This window comes from Balaenoptera acutorostrata, chromosome 8 (assembly GCF_949987535.1).
Source record: "Balaenoptera acutorostrata chromosome 8, mBalAcu1.1, whole genome shotgun sequence".
Lineage (NCBI taxonomy): Eukaryota > Metazoa > Chordata > Mammalia > Artiodactyla > Balaenopteridae > Balaenoptera > Balaenoptera acutorostrata.
Window position 1 is genome coordinate 59,649,886 of NC_080071.1, and position 20,514 is coordinate 59,670,399.

The 20,514-nt window shown below is 45.4% G+C and overlaps 1 protein-coding gene across 1 annotated transcript in view; it reads left to right on the top strand.

Annotated features, from left to right (window-relative positions):
* The first annotated feature begins 652 nt into the window (after positions 1–652).
* Positions 653–20,514, top strand: part of LOC103003536 (aldehyde oxidase 2-like) — a 72,474-nt gene continuing 52,612 nt past the window's right edge. The window contains 10 exon segments of the mRNA XM_057551349.1: positions 653–706; positions 3,787–3,844; positions 5,332–5,428; positions 6,536–6,644; positions 7,947–8,073; positions 10,119–10,180; positions 13,090–13,179; positions 15,707–15,802; positions 17,871–18,015; positions 19,214–19,306. Coding sequence (XP_057407332.1) covers positions 653–706; positions 3,787–3,844; positions 5,332–5,428; positions 6,536–6,644; positions 7,947–8,073; positions 10,119–10,180; positions 13,090–13,179; positions 15,707–15,802; positions 17,871–18,015; positions 19,214–19,306 — 931 coding nt within the window.

Sequence of the window (20,514 nt, forward strand, 5' to 3'; positions counted from 1 at the left end):
TTATTTATCTATTGAGTGGTTACCTAGACTGGATCACTATTTTCCAATGGAATAATCCTGTGGGCCAGGAGGAAGGAGGAAGGGTGTCAAGGTGCTGAGTGGATGCAACACCCTACACCTCCACTTCAGGGCACAGACTGGACTTGTCCATGCAATTTCCTATGAGGAGACATTTCTGCAGCTAGAATAAGAAAAACGTTGGGGCAAGTGGGAGGTCTCTGAAAGCCCACTGCTAGCGCTCCATGAGAAGGAGGAAGTCCATCCAGGACATGCCCCTGGGGCGGAAGCAGCATACAGAGTGGGTTTAAGTTTAGACAGTTGTTTATGGTTTTCACACTGAAGCCCTCCAACTTCTGAGGAAGCACGAAGAGGTGTGGGCTATTCACGAGCAAGCTTCAAAGCCAGGATTGGTGGGAGGCAAAGTGAGGCATGAGCTAGGAGGCCAGGCCACACTGGTGCCCTTGACTTAAAAGGCCACGAAGCAAGGGAGTCTCCACCCCCTGCCCTGCTCTCTGGGGCTCCAGGCTGTCTGCTTCCACACAGGGAGAGATTTCAGTTGCTTGGACCTAAATCCTTTCTGCTCATTTCTGCAGCTGGTGCCAAAGAGCATTCCCATTTGGAGCTGTAAGGTGAACCTTTATCTACGGGGGCAATGCCTTGCCCATCGAGATCGGATGAGTTGGTTTTCTTTGTGAATGGGTGGAAGGTAAGGGTTGGGTGTCACTACCATAATTTGCAGAGACAACAGGAAACTTCTAATGTGAGGGGAGCACTTGTGGCCTGTTTGGGTTGAGACCGCTCCAATCAGGGACAAGAAGTCAGAGGCTGGGAACCAGGCTAATTTGGCCTGTTATCCAGTCCGCCCAGGCTCGGCCTCTGGGAATGTGGGGAGGCGGTAAAGCATTGGGGATAATGGCACGTGCCTCGGTGTCAGACAGCTTTGGTTCCAAGTCAGCTCTGCCTTTTACTGGACAAGCTTCTACAAGTTACTTCACCTCCCTGAGCCTCAGGGTGCCCGTCTTTAGGGCTATTGTAAAGATTAAGAGAGAGATGCTTCTTTCATTGATTAGGAACCTCTTAAATTCTTATATGAGGCCCTTAGCACTGGGCCTGATAAACCGGAGGCCCTCTATTCTAGCAGCGTATACCGATTCTCAAACTCAGGAGGATAAGAAATGGAGCGCTCTTTTTTTTTTTATTTTTTGAACTTAATTTTCCTGTTGAGTCTCCATTATACAGAATTAGTTGACGTGTAATTGCAGTCAATTTCCAGGCCCCCTCTTTCCCTGAGTTGCAGTTGAATTGCGGGAGGAAACTCTACAACACTTTTCCCTGGCAGCCACCCCTCCAGGCCTCACCATCAGTCCACACAGGCCACTAGTTAACCCTCAGTGCCTTCTGCCAGGCCTGTTCCTCTCATGCGTCTCTCAAGGGACCATTCTGTGCTCCAAGGCATGCAGCTTCTCTGGGGTCTTGCCACCTCTCCTCCAGGGCCCCTCAGCCTTCCCATCCCATGAGCTTAGCTGGAATTTGGTCAGGTACCTCCACGCCTGCCCCACGTGGGGGCTTGGCCCAAGGAAGAAGACAGAGCAGGGCCTCTACCTTCTCATTACTTTCTTTTTAACTCTCTCTCCTGTAGCCAGTCTCCACTGCCAGCAGCCACCAAACACTCTTCCAAAACTCTCACTTACAAGCTGAGTCCTTACTCACTTGTTCCACTGGCCTGGGCTTTGGAGGCTCCTTCCTCTATTTTCTGTCCCGCATCCCTTCTGAGTCATGAGCCCAGAATAAAGTGGCTGCAGCCCGGACAGGGAATAAGTCAAGGGTTAGAGGAAACACAGGTTGTGTGGTAGGGGTGGAATCAGCTAGATTATAAAAATATTATCCAACCACTTTCTCATTAAGTGCTTTCAAAAGACCTGGGGGACTTCCCTGGTGGCACAGTTGTTAAGACTGCGTGCTCCCAATGCTGGGGGACGAGGTTCAATCCCTGGTCAAGGAAATAGATCCCACATGCATGCCGCAACTAAGGAGCCTGGATGCCACCACTAAGACCCCGTGCAACCAAATAAATAAATAAATATTCAAAAGACCTGGGATGAAAGTAAGGGCAGGCAGATGAGGGCTGCTTCTTTCATTGATAGCAGCCCCTAGAGATCCAGAAAGCTCTTGAATTGTAATATCTCAACTTGGAAGCATCTTCCTGTACTATTTTATTCTTTGAGGTCTACACAAGTTCATGTTTTTCTTCTGGGGAGAAAGAAGAACCAAACATGAATGGCCCACTGTAGCTTCCTTTCCTCTGTTACAACAAAATGGCTGGAGGTGTTTACAGGACACCCAAAGAAAAAGTGAAAGGAAATAAGCAAATGGGAAAGAAGCAGCAAAGAAGCTCCTTCCATGGCTTTAGAGTGCCACATCCCGCACTTTTCAAGGTGAGGGAGGGAGGAATTCTAGTGTTCCCCCAGAGCCTCCCTGGGTCCTGAGCTCGGGCCACAAGGCTCACCATTGGCCACGCTGCTAGTGGCACATTCAGGGACCGCTCCAGGATGGTAGCAACTCCCTCACCTCCCCTTTCTGCCACCAAGTCTTAGGATCCCTGATGTTATCAAACATACGCCCCACAGGAGGTGTCTCAGAGGTGCCAGAATAGAAACCTTCTTCCCTCAAGGACCCTTCACACTTACATACACACACACACACACACACACACACACACAGCATCCAAGTCCTTCCCCAATTTGAAGTATTTCAAGAGTACAAAAGACTGGGTTCAAAGACTCCACAAAATTAGATAGTGGAGCAAACGTGAAGAATTTAAGTGCCAGGGGCATTTTTTTTTTAAAATAGCTCTCTATTGGAATATAATTGCTTCACAAAACTGCGTTACTTTCTGTTGTACAACAAGTGAATCAGCCATACACATACATATATCCCCATATCCCCTCCCTTCTGAGCCTCCCTCCCACCCTCCCTATCCCACCCATCTAGGTCATCACAAAGCACCAAGCTGATTTCCCTGTGCTATGCTGCTGCTTCCCACTAGCTAACTAAAGCAATCTACAGATTCATTGCAATCCCTATCAAACTACCAATGGCATTCTTCATAGAACTAGAACAAAAAATTTTACAATTCGTATAGAAACACAAAAGACCCCGAATAGCCAAAGCAATCTTGAGAAAGAAAAACAGAGCTGAAGGAATCAGGCTCCCTGACTTCAAACTATACTACAAAGCTACAGTAATCAAGACAGTATGGTACTGGCACAAAAACAGAAATATAGATCAATGGTACAGGATAGAAAGCCCAGAGATAAACCCACGCACCTATGGTCAACTAATCTATGACAAAGGAGGCAAGAACATACAATGGAGAAAAGAAAGCTTCTTCAATAAGTGGTGCTGGGAAAACTGGACAGCTACATGTAAAAGAATGAAATTAGAACACTCCCTAACACCATATACAAAAATAAACTCCAAATGGACTAAAGACCTAAATGTAAGACGAGACACTATAAAACTCTTAAAGGAAAACACAGGGGCATCTTTACACAGTGGTAGTTCCCAACTCTAATCACATATAAGAGCACTGTTGCCACAGATGCTTGGTGTGTCTTGTACTCCATAAATGTGTGTAAAAGTTGTTTGCCTGTAGAGCACAAAAAAAGAGGCAAATGAAATCAGGCCTAATATACCCCGGTCCATAAACCAAGCAGGCCATGACAGGCATTCCTCTGGGTCACCCATTCAATTCCCATAATATTCTCTTTTCTGTTTCCAATGCAGGTGATCGAGAGGAATGTGGACCCAGAAGTCACCCTGCTGATCTTCCTACGAAAGAACTGGACCCTTTTGATCAAAGTCTTGGCCGTGTCTGTGTTTGCCTTAAAACATAGGCCAGCTACAATTATGAGAAATAATCAAACCTCTCCATCCCCACACAGCCAGGTCATGTGGCCCTTGCTCTCTATTTGCTTTTGGCAATGGTTCTAAGGATATTAAGTTAATTGAGCTATTTGGAGAGGATAAAGTTTCCCCAGAGCTTCTTATATCTTGATTTAATAGCCATGAAATAGAAGCTAAGCTCTTTCTTTCAGCACTAATTATTCCTTTAAATGCCTTCCAGATCCCCAAGAGGGTGGTTATGTAATAGAGGTTTGTGTTGCATGTACTCTTCCCTGGAAGAAAACCAAATTCTCCAGATTCAGGAAGAGCACATGTCATAGGAGAAGATTACCTTTCTCTACATCTGTTTTCTCACAACAGATTTTCCCCACCATTCTATATTCTGAAATTTAGATCTTCATAATGGCAAACATATTTTAATTGGTAAATCTAATGGATCTCTCAGAGAAGCCAAAAAAAAAAAAAAAAAAAAGACAGAAATTACAAGTTTTGTTTAAAAGCCCACATAGTTTTTAATTCGTTGTCAGTGTTTGAAAATTAGGAAATCTCATTTTTTTAAAAAAAATAGGAATTTCTCATGAAAAACGGGAAGATAGTCCTTCCTGCCTGGCAGCAGTCTTGCTTAGAGCTGAGTGGGGCCTGTCTGTCATCCTCCGTCTAAAATGGGGCACAAGCTCTCCAGTCACACCCAGCCCACTCCACTCATTCACACACCTCTCTGATAAGCATTTATGGTTATGACTTAATTTAGATGAGCAAGCCATATGGCTTAAAAAAAAAAAAAAGCCAAAGATTCCAAAGTCTTCTTAGCCAGTCTAGTTAATTACATCCAATCCATAAACTGTGTGGAAATGGGCCACAATCAGGGAGAAAGATGACTAAAGAGAGGAGCAGAGGCTGAGCCTTGGGATTGGACCTGGACCAAGCAGGAGCAGAGGGACACTCCAGGTGGGATAGGAAAATAAGGACGGGAGTTTTCTCCGAAGGCTCACTCACTTGGTTTCAAATGCAGTACAAATTACTGGGCAAAACTGGCAATACATTAAACTGCTAAAATAAGTGTTTCTCTTCCAATTACATGATTGGAACCCAGAAGAATACCTATAATGAAATAGGATTTTTCCAAGGGCTTTTACTTCTGTTATCCTACAAGATGCTTATGCTAAGCCTGTGAAGATAAAGTAGGTATTGCCTTTCCCTCTTTGCAAGCAAGGAAACAGGCAGGGAGAGGTTCCTATGTCCAGTATCACAAAGCTAGGAAGATACAGAGTGGCCTTGACTGAGGCCTGCAGGCAGGCGAATGTCTTCTCAGATCTGCACCTCACTCCACAAAGGAGACTTTCCTCGCTGGTGACACCTTAGGAAAGCAGCTCTAATGGAGGCGACGTGTCCACCTGGGAGTCTTTCCTTGACCACCCTTCCCAGTGCACCTGACAGTAACCAAGTATGCCTGCGGAAGAGGAGGCTGTGGTGCCTGCACCGTGATGGTGTCTAAGCGAGACCCCGCGTCCCAGGAGATAAGGTATCTGCCCAGATGCCCAGAGGCCAGGCTTGCACTCTCATCTCACAGCTGATGAAGATCTCAAAGACCTTCCAGCCTTGTGATTCTAACCCTCTCTAGGTCTTAGACCCCTCCGAGAAGCTGATAAAATCTAAAATCTATGAGCTTTTACAAAAACTAATAACATTTTGCACACAATTTCCGGGAGATCATGGACTCCCCAAGGTCCATCGATGCATCCCAGGTTAAGAATCCCCAATTAAGGGACCTCCCTGGTGGTCCAGAGGTTAAGACTCTGTGCTTCCACTGCAAGTGGCACGGGTTTGATCCCTGGTCAGGGAAGATCCTGCATACTGCAGATCCCACATACCGCAGATCCCGCATGCGCACAGTGTGGCCAAAAAAAAAATGAAAGAAACCGCAATTTAGGCCAAGCATTCATTTTACAGATGAGGAAACTGATGTCAGAAGGATGAAGTGACTTGTTCAAGGTCATGCAACTAGTATGTAGAACAAAAACTTGAGCCCACGTTTTCTGGCTCTGACACTAATGCTCTTTCTACTGTTGGGCTGGATCTGGGCCATGATTCCAGCCTTTCATTAAGGGCCGGATTCCAAGACTTGGGCTGCTCCCAAATCCACTGGACCAAGAAATCAAGAAATGGCCTTAGGACACAGGCCTTTCAACTCTGCTGAATGACTTTACACAGACAGTTTAAAATGAACAAGCAAAAAAATTATCAAATATGGTTAAAAGACAAAGGTGCGCCTTTTACCTGTTAAGGGATCAATGTGCTAATGTTCACTAGTTGACGTCCAACCGTGTTCCTGATGACACGAGTCCATTCCCACTGAGACCAGACCCAGGTGGGTCTGTTCTAGGCTTGGAAAGTGTTTCTGAGGTTCAGAATGCCCGCATTTCCCTTAAGGATCCCAATTCTTTTAGATAATACAGAGTCGGCAGAGAGGACTCTAAACTCTCCCTCCCAGTCACTCCTCCAGGTCCCCATGCTCTAGGCTGAGTGACAGGGAGAGGGGGTGGTGTCTGCTGCCCTTCTTGGTTCCCACATTCCCCACAGGGCAGAACTGTGTTGCTCCTTTGGATTTTCCTTGTGCTTCTCATATAAGACACTTCTCTGTCACCGTGTGCCGGGTGCCCATCTGCTCTCTGTATGGGGCTGCTGTCACCACTGTGAAAGGTGTTGGAAGCATCAAAATGAGGCTTCACCCCGTACAGGTAAAAGCACATCTTAAATTTCTCATTTCTTAACTCTATCTTTGTAATCAACGCTGTGTTGACTGTGCCTCCTGGGGCTTCTAGGTTGTGGTCCAGTAAGTAGAAGCTTTGGATGCATATTGGTCAAGATAATAATATCTGTTAAGTGATTTAAAAGAAAGCTAGAAATCCATCTACATTTCATTAGCTGATCATCTTTCTTCTTACTTTTTCTGCTTGAATGATAACAGCATGATCAAAACATTGATTAATGCCAATTAGACTGTGAGGCAGAATAAATATTGCACAAAGAGCATCGTGCATAGAATAAAACATCTCTGAGGATAACAGGGTAAAATTCAGGATTATTCCCTCTGGCGTGGAGTTTTAAGAGTACTATGACATGCACTGGTATAAACACACCAGTTCCTCTGTCATTGTCACGGGGGTTTGGAGAGTCATAGGTCCAGACCCATTAACACTGCGAGGCCTTCCAGGAAGAAGGAGTCTGGATTTAACCACATGAGTCAATTCCAGGAAGGTCAACAAAGGCAAAAGACCCAGCAGAGTTTACTAGAGTCTCTGAGAAAGTCAGAGAGGATGTTCTCCCCAAGGCCAATAAGCCCAAATCCTGGAATTATACTACATTCTGAATCCAGAGCAAGGCTTTAATGTGCCCAAGAATCAATCAGCTGGGAGCTTGTTAAAAATGCAGATTGTGAGTCAAGAAGATTGGAGCAGAGGCCTGAGGTTCTGCATTTCCTAAAAGACTGCAGGTGGAACCAACACCACTGGTCCACGGACTGCACTTTAAATAGCAAGGATCTAGAACACAGACCAAAATCGTGGACCTTTGAAAGCAGAGCTCCTTTTGAGCCACACCAGAAGAATTTAAAGAAAGTAACGTGAAGTCCACAGTGGAGAGTCTCCAAGTTAATCAGAAAGAGGTGACCCCATGCTCAGAACCAGGCTGGGAAAGATATGGGGGTGCTCAAGAAAACTGTTTTTGAAATTACACACGCTTTCCTTATAATTACTGATTTCTGGAGAATTCTTCTCACTCTGGGAATGGAGGTTGCGTGCTAATTCCCAATTAGAAGGATCTGGGCATTCGAGCTTGAGAAGTAATCGTAATGCTAGAACACGGCTTCCAGGTCACCTCCTCCAGAAGGAAAGGGGATGCCGGCCCACTCTGCCCAAGGGGAGGGTGCACTGCTCAGGGAGAGGGTTCCACCATGACAAGAGAGACACAGGATGTGGACCCTGGCAGGAGGCGGTGGCAGCAGGAAGGCAGGGCCTGTGACCATGCCTGTGTCCTTCCAGGAGAGGATTGCCAAGAGCCATGGCACCCGGTGCAGGATCTGCACCCCAGGGATGGTGATGCCCATGTACACGCTGCTCAAGAGCCACCCGCAGCCTTCAGAGGAGCAGCTGCTGGCAGCCCTGGGGGGTAGGTCTGACTTGAACAAGCCCACTGCCCGCCAAAGCCAGGTGGGGTCATGCGTCAGCCAGCTCCTCCCCACCCACAATGCCGCCCCAGCCCCGTTCAGGGACCCCTCGGCTGTTTCCGAAGTAGCTGCTTTCACCCAGGAGCAGAGAAGAATGTCAAGGTGTATCTGCTTATCAGAGCACTTGCTGCACAGAACTAAAGAGCATGTGTGGCTCACACCCGCATCTTGACACCCTGCTTTTCTACCCAGTGACTTATGTGGCTGCCTTCATTCGGGCTGTCATAACAGAGCACCTCAAACTGGGGGTGTTAAAACAGCAGGAATTCCTTCTCTCGCAGTTCTGGAGGTGAAGAGTCTGAAATCTAGGCTCTAGAAGAGGACTCTTCCTTGCCTCTTCCTAGCTCCTGGTGGTGGACAGCAGTCCTGGCGTTCCTTGACTTAGAGATTCATCACTCCCATCTCTGCCTCCATCTTCTCGCGGCCTTCTCCCCTGTGTGTCTGTGTCCAAATTTCCCTCTTCTTACAATCCAGTCACTGGATTAAGGCCTACCCTAATCCAGTAGGACCTCATCTTAACTTGATTACATCTGCATCACAGCAGATTTCCAAATAAGGTCACGGTCACAGGTTCCAGAGGTTAGAACGTCAACGTATCTTTTGGGGGGGGACACGATTAAACTCATAACACAGCCCTTCACCTATCGAAGGGATCCTTTAAAATTTGCAATGGGTTTAAGTTACTAAAGAGTTCATGGGAATTCCTTGGCGGTCCAGTGGTTAGGACTCCGCATTCACTGCTGAGGGTCTGGGTTCATTCCCTGGTTGGGCAACTAAGATCCCACAAGCAGCACAGCACAGCCAAATAAATAAATAAAGAGGAGTTCATAAACATATCCCTTTTGCAGGATCAATAAAGCTCACGTTCAGGTGTCAACAATCCCTAAACCAGACATCTGTTACACAATAGATATACAAGTCCTTAGATTGAGGCCTGAAGGGTGAGCATCACACACTCTCCTAATCTGCCAGTTGCCGGTGGACTTCCTTTACTCTCTCTGCTCCGTTGCAGAAAATCAGATCAAGTCACCTAAAACCCTGCCTTCCTTAGGTCCTTCCACTATTTGAGGTCCTTACCCCTCCTTACCCCTCATGTGGCCACGCCTACCCTCCTTCACCCGGCATTCAGAGAAGTCCAACAGCTGGCCCCCCAAACTCATTCTTCCTCCTCAGCTACATGAGTCCCTGCTGGCCAGTCTCCTCTCAACCCTCAATCCTCCGCATGTTTCCACTTCTGCACCTTTACTTGTGCTGCGCTGTGAACCCCGAATGCCCCTCCCCTGCTCTCCACCAATCCATTGCTTTCTCATACTTCAACCCAAGCTTCTTTGTGCAGTCTCCCCCGATGAACTCGATTCCACACTGACCCTCCTCCATCCCACCCTCCCCCATGCCTTCATCCTTGGAAACCTGGGTTTCTTACACTTTACCATGCAATAGAATTACCCGCAGACCTCTTAAATGCAGATTCCTCCACTGGGACCCAGACATTCTGATTTAGGAGAATTGGAGAAAGGCCAGAGAGCTGCATTTTAAACAAACAGCAGAAATTCTGATGCAGTGACCTAAAATCCACTGAGGGGCACTACTAACAACCTGTCCGAGGCATGACACTTCACTCATATGGTGCCTTAGAAACGGCCACATTTTCTTGTTTTGGGATCTCTTGCATCTTAAATGGTATCTGAAATATAGTTGCTGTCTATAAATACATGTTGAATGAATGAATAATTTAATAGATGGATGCAACTGAGCTCACCAGATAGACTATCATCTTCTTTAGAACAGGGAATAAAACTGGAATTGAGGTGGTGGGAAGGATAATTATCTAAGAAGAAGAAAAAAAGCAGTGAACAGCCTAGTGGCTATTTAAATATTCTCAAAAACAAAACAAAACACCTGTGCTTGTTTCAATTTTCTAAAGAAAAATAAATTAAAAATCAGTAAAAATAAAGAATACTGATAACTTTTCTTCTTCTCTGATTAGGTAATCTATGCCACTGCACTGGGTATTGGCCAGTTCTTGCAAGTGGAGGGACCTTTTGTTTGGTGAGTAGGAGACTACGGGGGCAACCTACAGAGCAAGAGTGACAGTGACAGCTGGTCCAGGCTGGGAGCACAGGAGGTGAGTTTTTTAGACCATCTAAATAGACCATAAGGAAGACCAATTGAGTTAGCTCCAACTAACTCACGGGAGTTTGAGCTCTTTGTTGAGAGAAGGGTGAACGTTACACCACCTTTGATGCTCTACATCACACCACTGGGAAGCTCGGTGGTCTAGCCGGCCAGCCAGACATCTTCCATGGCTAGTGCAGCAAGGCCTCGGGACAGGACATGTAGGAGGGCTCAAGGAAACCCAAGGAGACAAGCAAAGACCTGGAGTTTGCTTTGGGGAGGCAAGGTTAGTTCCAAGAATCCAGACCAGCTGGGAAAGTGTGAGCAGATAAAGAAGCCAAAAATCTAGAGTGGAATCCAAAATTCACCCCAAGTACCAGAGTGCAGGGAGTTTCCCCCACCAAAGAGCAATATCACACTAGGCTGCTGTGAAAATCAAATGAGAAATTGCAGGCTCATAACAAAGTCTTCCTTGGCACTTAGTAAGAACTCAACAAATAGTTACTACTGTATTGAGGATGCTTTCCACACTATGAGTAGTGTTTGCCAGGGAAGCCAGACAAGTACATCTGATCACCCTCTACAGAGGGCAGGATGGATGTAGGCAGTACTGCCCTTAGACCCAAGCAAGGGGGATTCCAAACTTTGGAGAGCCCCTCTCTGGTCCTCCTCCAGCCAATCTCAGGAGGCCACGGGGCCAAAGTGACTTGTTTGCCTCGAGCCTTCCCCCTTTTCTAGACTGTGCTCCAGACACATTCTTGACCCCATTTCCAGGCACAAGTCTCTTCCCCAAGTCCATCTTCCTCGGGAAGATCATAACAGCCAGCATGTGCACCCTGAGGCCAAAGACTAGCTGTTTGGGGAGCGAGTAGACAGAGCTTGGACACGCAGGCTGGCTCACAAGTGTGTGAGGCCCTTCACGGTAACAGAACAGAGCCAGGGTGGGGAGGGAAGGGCAGCAGGCCACAGGCCGGGGGCCTCCATTTGTCTTCTTGCCTCAACTCCACAAATAGTGGATGAGGGCCTGGAAATGGACCAGAAGGTGTGTCCCACTCCCCAGAGCCAGCCAGGTCCACAGTGAGTGTCCCATCTTCTACTGCCACATGGGGGAGCCAGCAGGTGACAAGCTGAGGAAATGAATATCTTGTAAACCCATCAAATTGCTGGTGTGAATAGGAAAACACTTGTGAAATACAAATAAAGGAAGTTAAAGGCAACCTCTCTCCCTCTGGAATGTGGATGTTATCCATCTTTTCAGGCACAGACTCTGGGGATAAAAGCAAAAATACAGTCAGAGACCCACTCTGCAGCCAATTGGCCCCAGGGACCTTAATGGGTGAAAGGAACCTAGCCCCGGTGGGAATACCCAAGGCTCCTATCTACTAGGCAAGAGAAGACTGGCTTCTTCTGTTATCACTCACTCATGGTCCATCGTGAGGGCACTCAGAGTTCTGAGTGAGAGAGGAAGCGCTACTGGCTTTGCTCAGCTGGTTTTGCTTCTTGGACAGAGAAGAAGCTGCCTCTGCACAAATGCCAGCCTGAGACATTTGTGCAGAGACAGAGAACTGAAGTATCTGGAAGAAAGTATTTTACTAGAGACTTAGGAGAGACTATTTGAGGAAGAAGGTGCAAGAGGTAAGCTTGGAGAAAATGGGAAATGAAAGAACCAGCAAATGGAAATCAGCTTTAAAATTCATTGACTGTCCATTCATTCCCAGTCAGCCCCATGCAGATCACAAATGTCGGGGAGATCTGGTTCCAAAATGGTTTTCTTTTTTCTTTTTTTTTGTCTTTCTTTTTTTTCCCTCTTTTTAAGGTCCCTTTATAAATGATAATACTCAGTGTTGTTGAGTCTTGTGTATACTAGAGAATGGATAAATTATTATTGCTGTGAAAAGCATCTTATCAATTGATTCTACAACTAGGAATTCACCTAAGAAAAAATTCAGAGATGTACACAAAGCTGTACATGTAATGAACAGAAATGTTCATTATGTTATTTGTAGTTATAAAATGTAAAAAAAAAAAAAACACCAAGTATACATCAATAGCAAATTTTACAACTATATTATGGAATAGCCAGAAGATGGACTATTATGCAATCAGCAAAATTATATTTTAAAGGCTTTTTAATGATAGGCAAATAAATGAACAAAAAGTCAAAGTAAAAAGTATATTGTACTATAAATATAGTACAAATATATATTACATAAAAATATTATCAGTGGAATAGAGTAATGATAGTTTATTTCTTTTATGCTTCTCCATATTCTTTATTATTGTTTTAAGCTATATAATATATACTGTGTGTGTATTATATATTCTATATATTTATCTGTATCACTGTACTTAAAAAATAAAGTAAAAAAAAAGAAAGATCTTGTGATTATCCCTATTCCAGTAGAAACCACCAAAAGTGACTTTAAAAGTTTGGAGCCTCGGGCTTCCCTGGTGGCGCAGTGGTTGAGAGTCTGCCTGCCAATGCAGGGGACACGGGTTTGAGCCCTGGTCTGGGAAGATCCCACATGCCGCGGAGCAACTAGGCCCGTGAGCCACAATTACTGAGCCTGCGCGTCTGGAGCCTGTGCTCCGCAACAAGAGAGGCCGCGATAGTGAGAGGCCCGCGCACCGCGATGAAGAGTGGCCCCCGCTTGCCGCAACTAGAGAAAGCCTTCGCACAGAAACGAAGACCCAACACAGCCATAAATAAATAAATAAATTTAAAAAAAAAAAAAAAAGGCAGGAAAAAGTTTGGAGCCTCATTTAAATTGTCAAACCCTTCAAGGCACACACCCATTTACATGTTAAAAAGTTTTTCATCTCAAGGCATTTCACTATCCTAGGAGTCAAATGGCTGTCAACAGAAAGGAACAGGAAAATGCTGCCTGGATCAGGGAGAAAATGATTCTTCCTCGCTCGACAGGAAAAGTGACGTGAGCCCCTTTGTTTGTCCTCTTCCTGAGAGTATCGCTTAATGTCGGCCAGCGCTGCAACTGTGCTTGTGAGTTTTGATGGTCATTCTCCGCTTTACTTACAAACGTCCAAAGTGCAGGCACGAATAAGGCACTTTTCATTTGGGATCTGGGTAAAGTGGTGATTCAAAGCCCACGCTCTGATTTCCCCCTTCACTCTTTGGAAAGCTGAAACAATAAAACATAAACCCACTCAGACAAGAGAAAAAAGACCTACCCCAGCTATGATGAGTCCCGTCCTTGCCTGGCCCTACTCGTGCAGAGCTGGCCTCTATCACCATCTGCTCCTTTGCAGAGAGAGGGCACTGCAACGTCAGGAAGGCTGAGGAGCCTGTCCAAGATACATGGCGAGTTCATGGCTCCCACAGCTGCGAAGTCCAGCCTGAAACACCCCAGTCTCCGGCTTTGCTCTCTGAGAGACGCTAGTTTCCAAAAAAGACCCACCACCAAGCTCTTAAAGGAATTACTTAGAGAGAATTCCTAGTTCGAATATAGGAAAAATAGAGTCTGCTCCCTGTAGACATGGAAAACTAAGAGAACACAGTTGGCCTTAGACAAAACTGAGCCCGTCATTCCCTGCCGTATCTGTTTCTATCCTTAATACCCCGGGAATTCAATCTGGGCAATGATTGCGCTCTGGGGTCCACCTGGATCACTTTTTTTTTTTTTTAATTTTATTTATTTATTTATGGCTGTGTTGGGTCTTCGTTTCTGTGCGAGGGCTTTCTCTAGTTGTGGCAAGTGGGGGCCACTCTTCATCGCGGTGCGCGGGCCTCTCACTATCGCGGCCTCTCTTGTTGTAGAGCACAGGCTCCAGACGCGCAGGCTCAGTAATTGTGGCTCACGGGCCTAGTTGCTCCGCGGCATGTGGGATCTTCCCAGACCAGGGCCCGAACCCGTGTCCCCTGCATTGGCAGGCAGATTCTCAACCCCTGCGCCACCAGGGAAGCCCCTGGATCACTTTAACCAAATGCAAAAGAACGTATTTGAACTGGACTGTGCCCCAATATTCCTTATAAAGAGAAACACAATTTTAAGGTGGATCTTATGATCACTGAGCCACATGTCCTTTCCCTATACGAAAAGACACACAGGAAGTCACATTATAAGGGGAAGGTTGCTTGGTGACCATGGATGCAGAGCAGTTGGATAATCTTAAGGGTAACATCATAGAAGACGCCCCTCCATCCATCAGGTAGACCTGCTGGATGGCAGATGTCTGCCCCATGACACTCCCTTCTCTTGAAGCTATGTTAATATCTTCCATGGGGTAACTGTAAAGTCTTGGCCTGGTCCCTGTTTAGGGGAACTTTAATTCCTCAGCTCTGATTCATTTTGTTTGTTTTACATTTTAATTCTCAGACACTATCTTGCTTCTAGGCTTTAGATATACACCACATTATTGACCTCAGGTACTGCCTACACTTCTAATTCCAACTTACACAAAAACTGATCCTTCAGATGTTGGCCGGTTATGCTTCAGTCTGGGGTCCTAACCTACACAAGGAACAACTGCAAGTTTTCCTTCTGCAACCTGGGAAGACCTTAGAGAGATAGGAAAAAAGGCAGGGGAGTATTGGACAAATGTCAGGTCATTTCACTTACTTTTCACAATTACCCTTCAAAGTAGGCATTACTTCTATTTAATCTTCAGAGAGGTTAAGTACCTTTCCATTGAGAGGGTCAGAGAGCCAAGTCATGGCAGAACTGAGAAGGAACCCAGACCTGTCTGTCTCCCTATCTCCCATGCTCTTCCCCACTACACAGCCCTCTAGCCCTGCATCCCACAGTTCCCTCCCAATTTGTCTTTCTCTTTAGGAAGGTTTCCTGGGAATAAGTGTTTCCAAAGCTAAAATATGTTTGACTCAGACAAGATACCAGTTTGGGTAACTTTTCACTGTGCTTTAGTTTCCTAATAGGTAAAGTGGAGTTGATAATTTACTTTCTTTGTACAATTGTTGTGAGGATTAAGTAAATTATTAATACGTAAATTATTAAAAGTACTTGGAACGTAAGCACCCCATAAATGTTAACTATTGTTATTAAAGCAAGTTGTGTGTGTGTGTGTGTGTGTTTACACATGGGTCTGTATGTTTACAGTCATTTTTTTACTTAAACTATAGGACTTCTCAGAGTTTTGAATCCTGACTTGACAGGTGAGGGGATAGAGGTTGGGGCACAGTGGAGAGGGTTTCCCAAACTTATTTGACCTGAGATTGTTTTTCATAGGCTGTCTTGGTGTTTCGCAGGGTACTGTTTGAACTATTTAATAGAATACTCTTTTCTTTAACATCACATTAGTGTCAAATCAGTATTTCTCTTACAACAAGATTCTTATTTAAAACTATTTGGTTTGAACTATTTCCCCATACAAGGAGAATCAGATAGTTATTACTACGTTCATTTTGCCTAATTAATGTGAAGAATTACAATGCTGTTTCCAGTTGAGCAGTGCTGACAGAACCATCTTCTTCTGCCCTTTATAAAGATTTGCATGGAGCTATTTGCAAAAGAGGAGTTCCAGCCCTTGGACCCTACCCAGGAGCTCATATTTCCCCCCCGAACTCTTGGTAAGATGAGCTGGGTGTTTTATGTGCTTGTTTCAATGCCACTGGTTATAAGCTCAGTTTTCTAAAACCACACTTTCTATCCTGTGAAATTATCAAATTGTGGAAATGCTTGATCAAATCAGTATGCCTGTCCCTGTCCTGCTCACCAAGCCCTGCCTGTTGCCCTGCACACTTTCCCCAAAGCCTCAGCTGAGGCTACTTTTTAAAGCGATTTCATCATTACTCCTATCACTGTCATCTGCAGTGTGTCCCTATTGACTGTCCCAAGCAGTCCAGTTTTTCTCAGCTTCTAACTTGGCCTTTCCAGCCTTTTCCAGATACTGACCTCAAGGGGCACTTCCAGGGCCGCCCGATACCTCAGCCTTCCCTCTGTCAGCATCTCTATCTTTCCTCTCTAACATCCAGTGGTCCCATTCCATTAAATGCCTATTTCTGAAAGATTCTGATGTGTTTATTCATGCATTCAACAAATATTCATCATTCAGCAATGTGCCAGGCACTGTTTGGGGTACTGAATATACAACAGGGAACAAAACTCACACAGACCTGACCCCAAGGAGTTTGTAATCTGGTGGCAGAGACAGACAATGAGCAAGATAATATATAAGTTATATAGTGTGTTAGCAAGTGAGGATAACAAAATAAAACAGAGAAAGGGGATAGGATGATGCAGGGGGTTGCAACTTTAAATATCTGGCCAGAGAAAACTTCTCTGAGAAGGTAACATTTGAAGAAAGTCCTGAAAGAGGGGAGGGAACTGGCCACGAAGATACACGGGGGAAGAGCAGTCCAGGCAGTGGGGCAGCAAGTGCAAAGGTTTCAAGGAGGGGAGAACTCCTGGCCTGATCAAGGGACGGAGCAGGGGCCAGCCTGGCTGGAGCGCCCTGAACCAGGGAGATCAGAAAGCGGCGGGGCGGGGGGTGGGCAGGCCATGCTGAACTTAGACCACTTGGCTTTTACTCTGTCTGAGATGAGAAGCTATCAGAGAGGGTGGACAGAAGAGGGGTACGCTCCTATTAACCTTGTAATGGGATCCGGGGTCGTTTTGGATGCTGGGATGGGAATAGCCTGCGGAGGGGGCGAGGGAAGGAGCAGTGAGCCCATCAGGGCACTAATGTCATCCTGAGGATGGTGGTGCTGGACCAGGCGGCCAGCATGCAGGTGGTGAGGAGGGAGTGGATTCTGGATACATTTTGGAAGAAGAGCCAACAAGATTTCCTGATGAATGTGATATAGGGGAGGGGTCCCCAACCCCCCGGCCGTGGACGGATACCGGGCCGCAGCCTGTTAGGCACAGGGCAGCACAGCAGGAGGTAAGCGGCGGGCAAGCAAGTTTCACCTGCCGCTCCCCATTGCTCCCCATCGCTCACATTACTGCCTGAACCGTCTCTCGCATCACCGCCTGAAGCATCCCCCCACCACCTCGTCCGTGGAAAAGCTGTCTTCCATGAATCCAGTTCCTGGTGCCAGAAAGGTTGGGGACCGCTGCTGTAGAGTGTGGGAGAGAGAGAGGAGTCACTGCTGACTCCGGGGCTTTGGGCAGCTGGAAAGGGGAGTGGAGAAGGGGAGAAGGGGAAGACCTCCGGAGGAGCAGGGACTTTTGCCTTTGGGGGATCCTTTTCCGGGGCTTGGAGGGGGACGGGATATGAGGAGCTCAGTTTTGGACACGTTAAATTTGAGATGCCTATTACACATCTAAGGAGAGACACTTGAGTACTCGTTCAGGATTTCAGAGGAAAAGCCAAAGATTCTAATTTAGGAGTATTAGTATAATTATGATTTTTAAGGCCATGATACTAAATTATGTTGAATTAATCTATACTGAAGGGTCAGTGACAGATGCCAGCTCATATTGTCGTTTTCCTCCAAAGAACTACACATTATCAAGGCTTAAGCTAAAGGAGTAAATATCTAATTATGGGAATTCAGGCCTTAGCCAGTGGGTGTAGTGAGTGTCTTTTTGGTCAAGGGGACCCCAGAACTTCTGAAATCTCTCTAGAGGAACATACCTCCACCTAGGATCTATCATAACCCAGGAATACAGGTGTGCACAGGTGCACACACCTTGTTATTTGCACGTAGAGAATGGCAGAGAACCCAGAAAAACAAACCCTGGCCTTTCATGGAAAGAGCGTCACCTGGATCTCCCCTGGGACCCTCAAGGACCTCCTGGAGCTGAAAGCAAAACACCTGGAAGGCCCTCTCATCCTGGGCAACACCTTACTGGGTGAGTGATTGCAACGCTTCTCACTCCACCATTTGTGCCGAGCTGGACTTCCTGTCCTCCACTCTGCTCACAGTCTACAAACACTACTTTTTAAGGATAAAAACCTCATTTTTTAAATAAAAATGTTATAATAATGTATCATAAAATGTACTACTATATGGTATATTATATAATAATTATTTATATAACATAGTATTTTTATATCTACTATATATTTTTATATACTAGCATATATGTGCTATATAGACTCATATATAAATTATATATACAATATTAAAGTATAATACAAATATCATATTATTATAGTAAAATGGTCTCCAAAATTGGAGGTACATATACCCTGGGAGTATGCAGTGTAACCTCTTGAGGTGTGGGAAAAAATGTATTAGAGGACTGTTTATCATTTAATTTACTTTGTCCTTTCTAAATTTGTTTTGGTTAAATAAAATAGAATTTTATAAAATACGTGTGGATATATTAACAATGCACATCCAGTTATCACCACACCCCATTTAAGAACCAGAGCTTTACCAAGAACTTTGAATGCCCCGTGGGCCCTCCCAAACCACAGGCCCTCCCCTCGCCTTCTTCTCAGAGGCACTCATTAGCCTGAATATGATGTCGGTCAGTCTCTTCCTCATTTTTACAATTTTACCCCATATATTTGAGTAACTAAGCACCATGTCCCTTAGTTTTGCATATTTTTGAACTTCACATAAATAGACTGACATGGTATTATTCTTCTGCAATTTGCTTTGTGCGTTCAACATTCTTGAGCTGAGATTCGCCCACATTGTTGCATGTAACTGTGCTGGATTCCATCGTGTGTCCAGGGCACAATTTGCTCATCCATTCTATTGCTCAAGGAGGTGGAGTGTTCTCCAAGTTTTTGCTATTACAAATGTCTTTATATGTGTCTCCTGGTGCCCACATGCAAGGGTTTTCTAAGAACCTCTCATCCATTTTATTTCCTATTTTGATATACATGTAGAGAGTATAAATAAATACATATACCAGGAGAGCCTGTGCTATAAAATTACTTGGCAGGGTGTATGGCCACTGCTTTCACAGCTATACACATTTATTGCCAGTTTTTAAAATTAGCATCTGAATATTTTTATGAGAAACTCTCAATGCCAAAAAATTGCGTTTTCTCTTTCCTAACTCTCTCTAGAATATATAATGCATTTACTTTCAGGACCTGCATTGAAATCTCAAGGACATTTTCACCCAGTTCTCCTCTCTCCTGCTAGGATTTCTGAGCTGATTACGGTGTCTAAAACAAGGGATGGTGAGTTCCAGGTGTTCTTCGTAAAATATCAATGAACCGATTCCTGAACTAAACTTAACACTTGCTATATAGTTTAGAACCTCCTCATACATTTATCTTGTCTGGCCTGTTTCTAATTCTTCATCATTTTTCTGATGTGATATGACATCCCCACCATGAAACTTTACTGTCAAAAGCTTTGCACAGAATATGAGGTACTTGGATAATGTCATTCAAGACCTTGCAGTCAGCTGCAGGATTCTTGCCTATAAAAAGCCATGGTCTTGGGACTTCCCTGGTGGCACAGTGGTTGAGAATCCGCCTGCCAATGCAGGGGACACGGGTTTGAGCCCTGGTCCGGGAAGATCCTACATGCCGCAGAGCAACTAAGCCCATGCACCACAACTATTGAGCCTGTGCTCTAGAGCCCGTGAGCCACAACTACTGAGCCCGCGTGCTGCAACTACTGAAGCCTGCACGCCTAGAGCCCATGCTCCGCAACAAGAGAAGCCACCGCAATGAGAAGCCCGTGCGCAGCAACAAAGACCCAACACAGCCAAAAAAATAAATTAAAAAAAAAAAAAAAAGCCACAGTCTTGCAGTGTCACTTTAATGGGAAGACAGCAAGAGAGAACTGGCACTCTCCAATGGTTGGATGGTCAATTCCAGGGAGGGAGGATGTTCTCAGGAGGAAAGTAGGCGATGTAGTGTCTGGCACTCAAATGCTACTTGTCTCATGGGGACAATGGCAAAAGGTCAAGTGAGACAAAAACCTGCCCGGGAAAACACCCCCAGTCACTTGCAACATCCTTAAGGGCCCCTTATGTACAGATACTGCATCAGGCAAGCTGGCACCCACAGAGTAGGAAGGAAACATGCAAGACTTTGCCTTCAAGATGCACTGCAAACCCTTTGGCAAAAGGAACCTTATTTTAGTCCTTCCCTCATCCCCCAGATCTCCTAGCATATATGTGCCTGTCCCAGATACATGCATATATGTGCTAAATTACTGACAAATAACTTAATGCAAAAAACAAACAAACAAATGAGTGGGTCAGAAACTTGAATTTGGGAGGCAGTGGTAATAATGACTTCCTTTACTCAGGCAACAGGGAGGTTGACTGAACTGAAAGCTTTAGTCCAGACTGACTGGCAGGCCACCGTATTGTTTTTGGAGGTTGGTGGTGGGCAGGGGAGGGGACCCACCTCGGCTGTATCACTGCCATCCA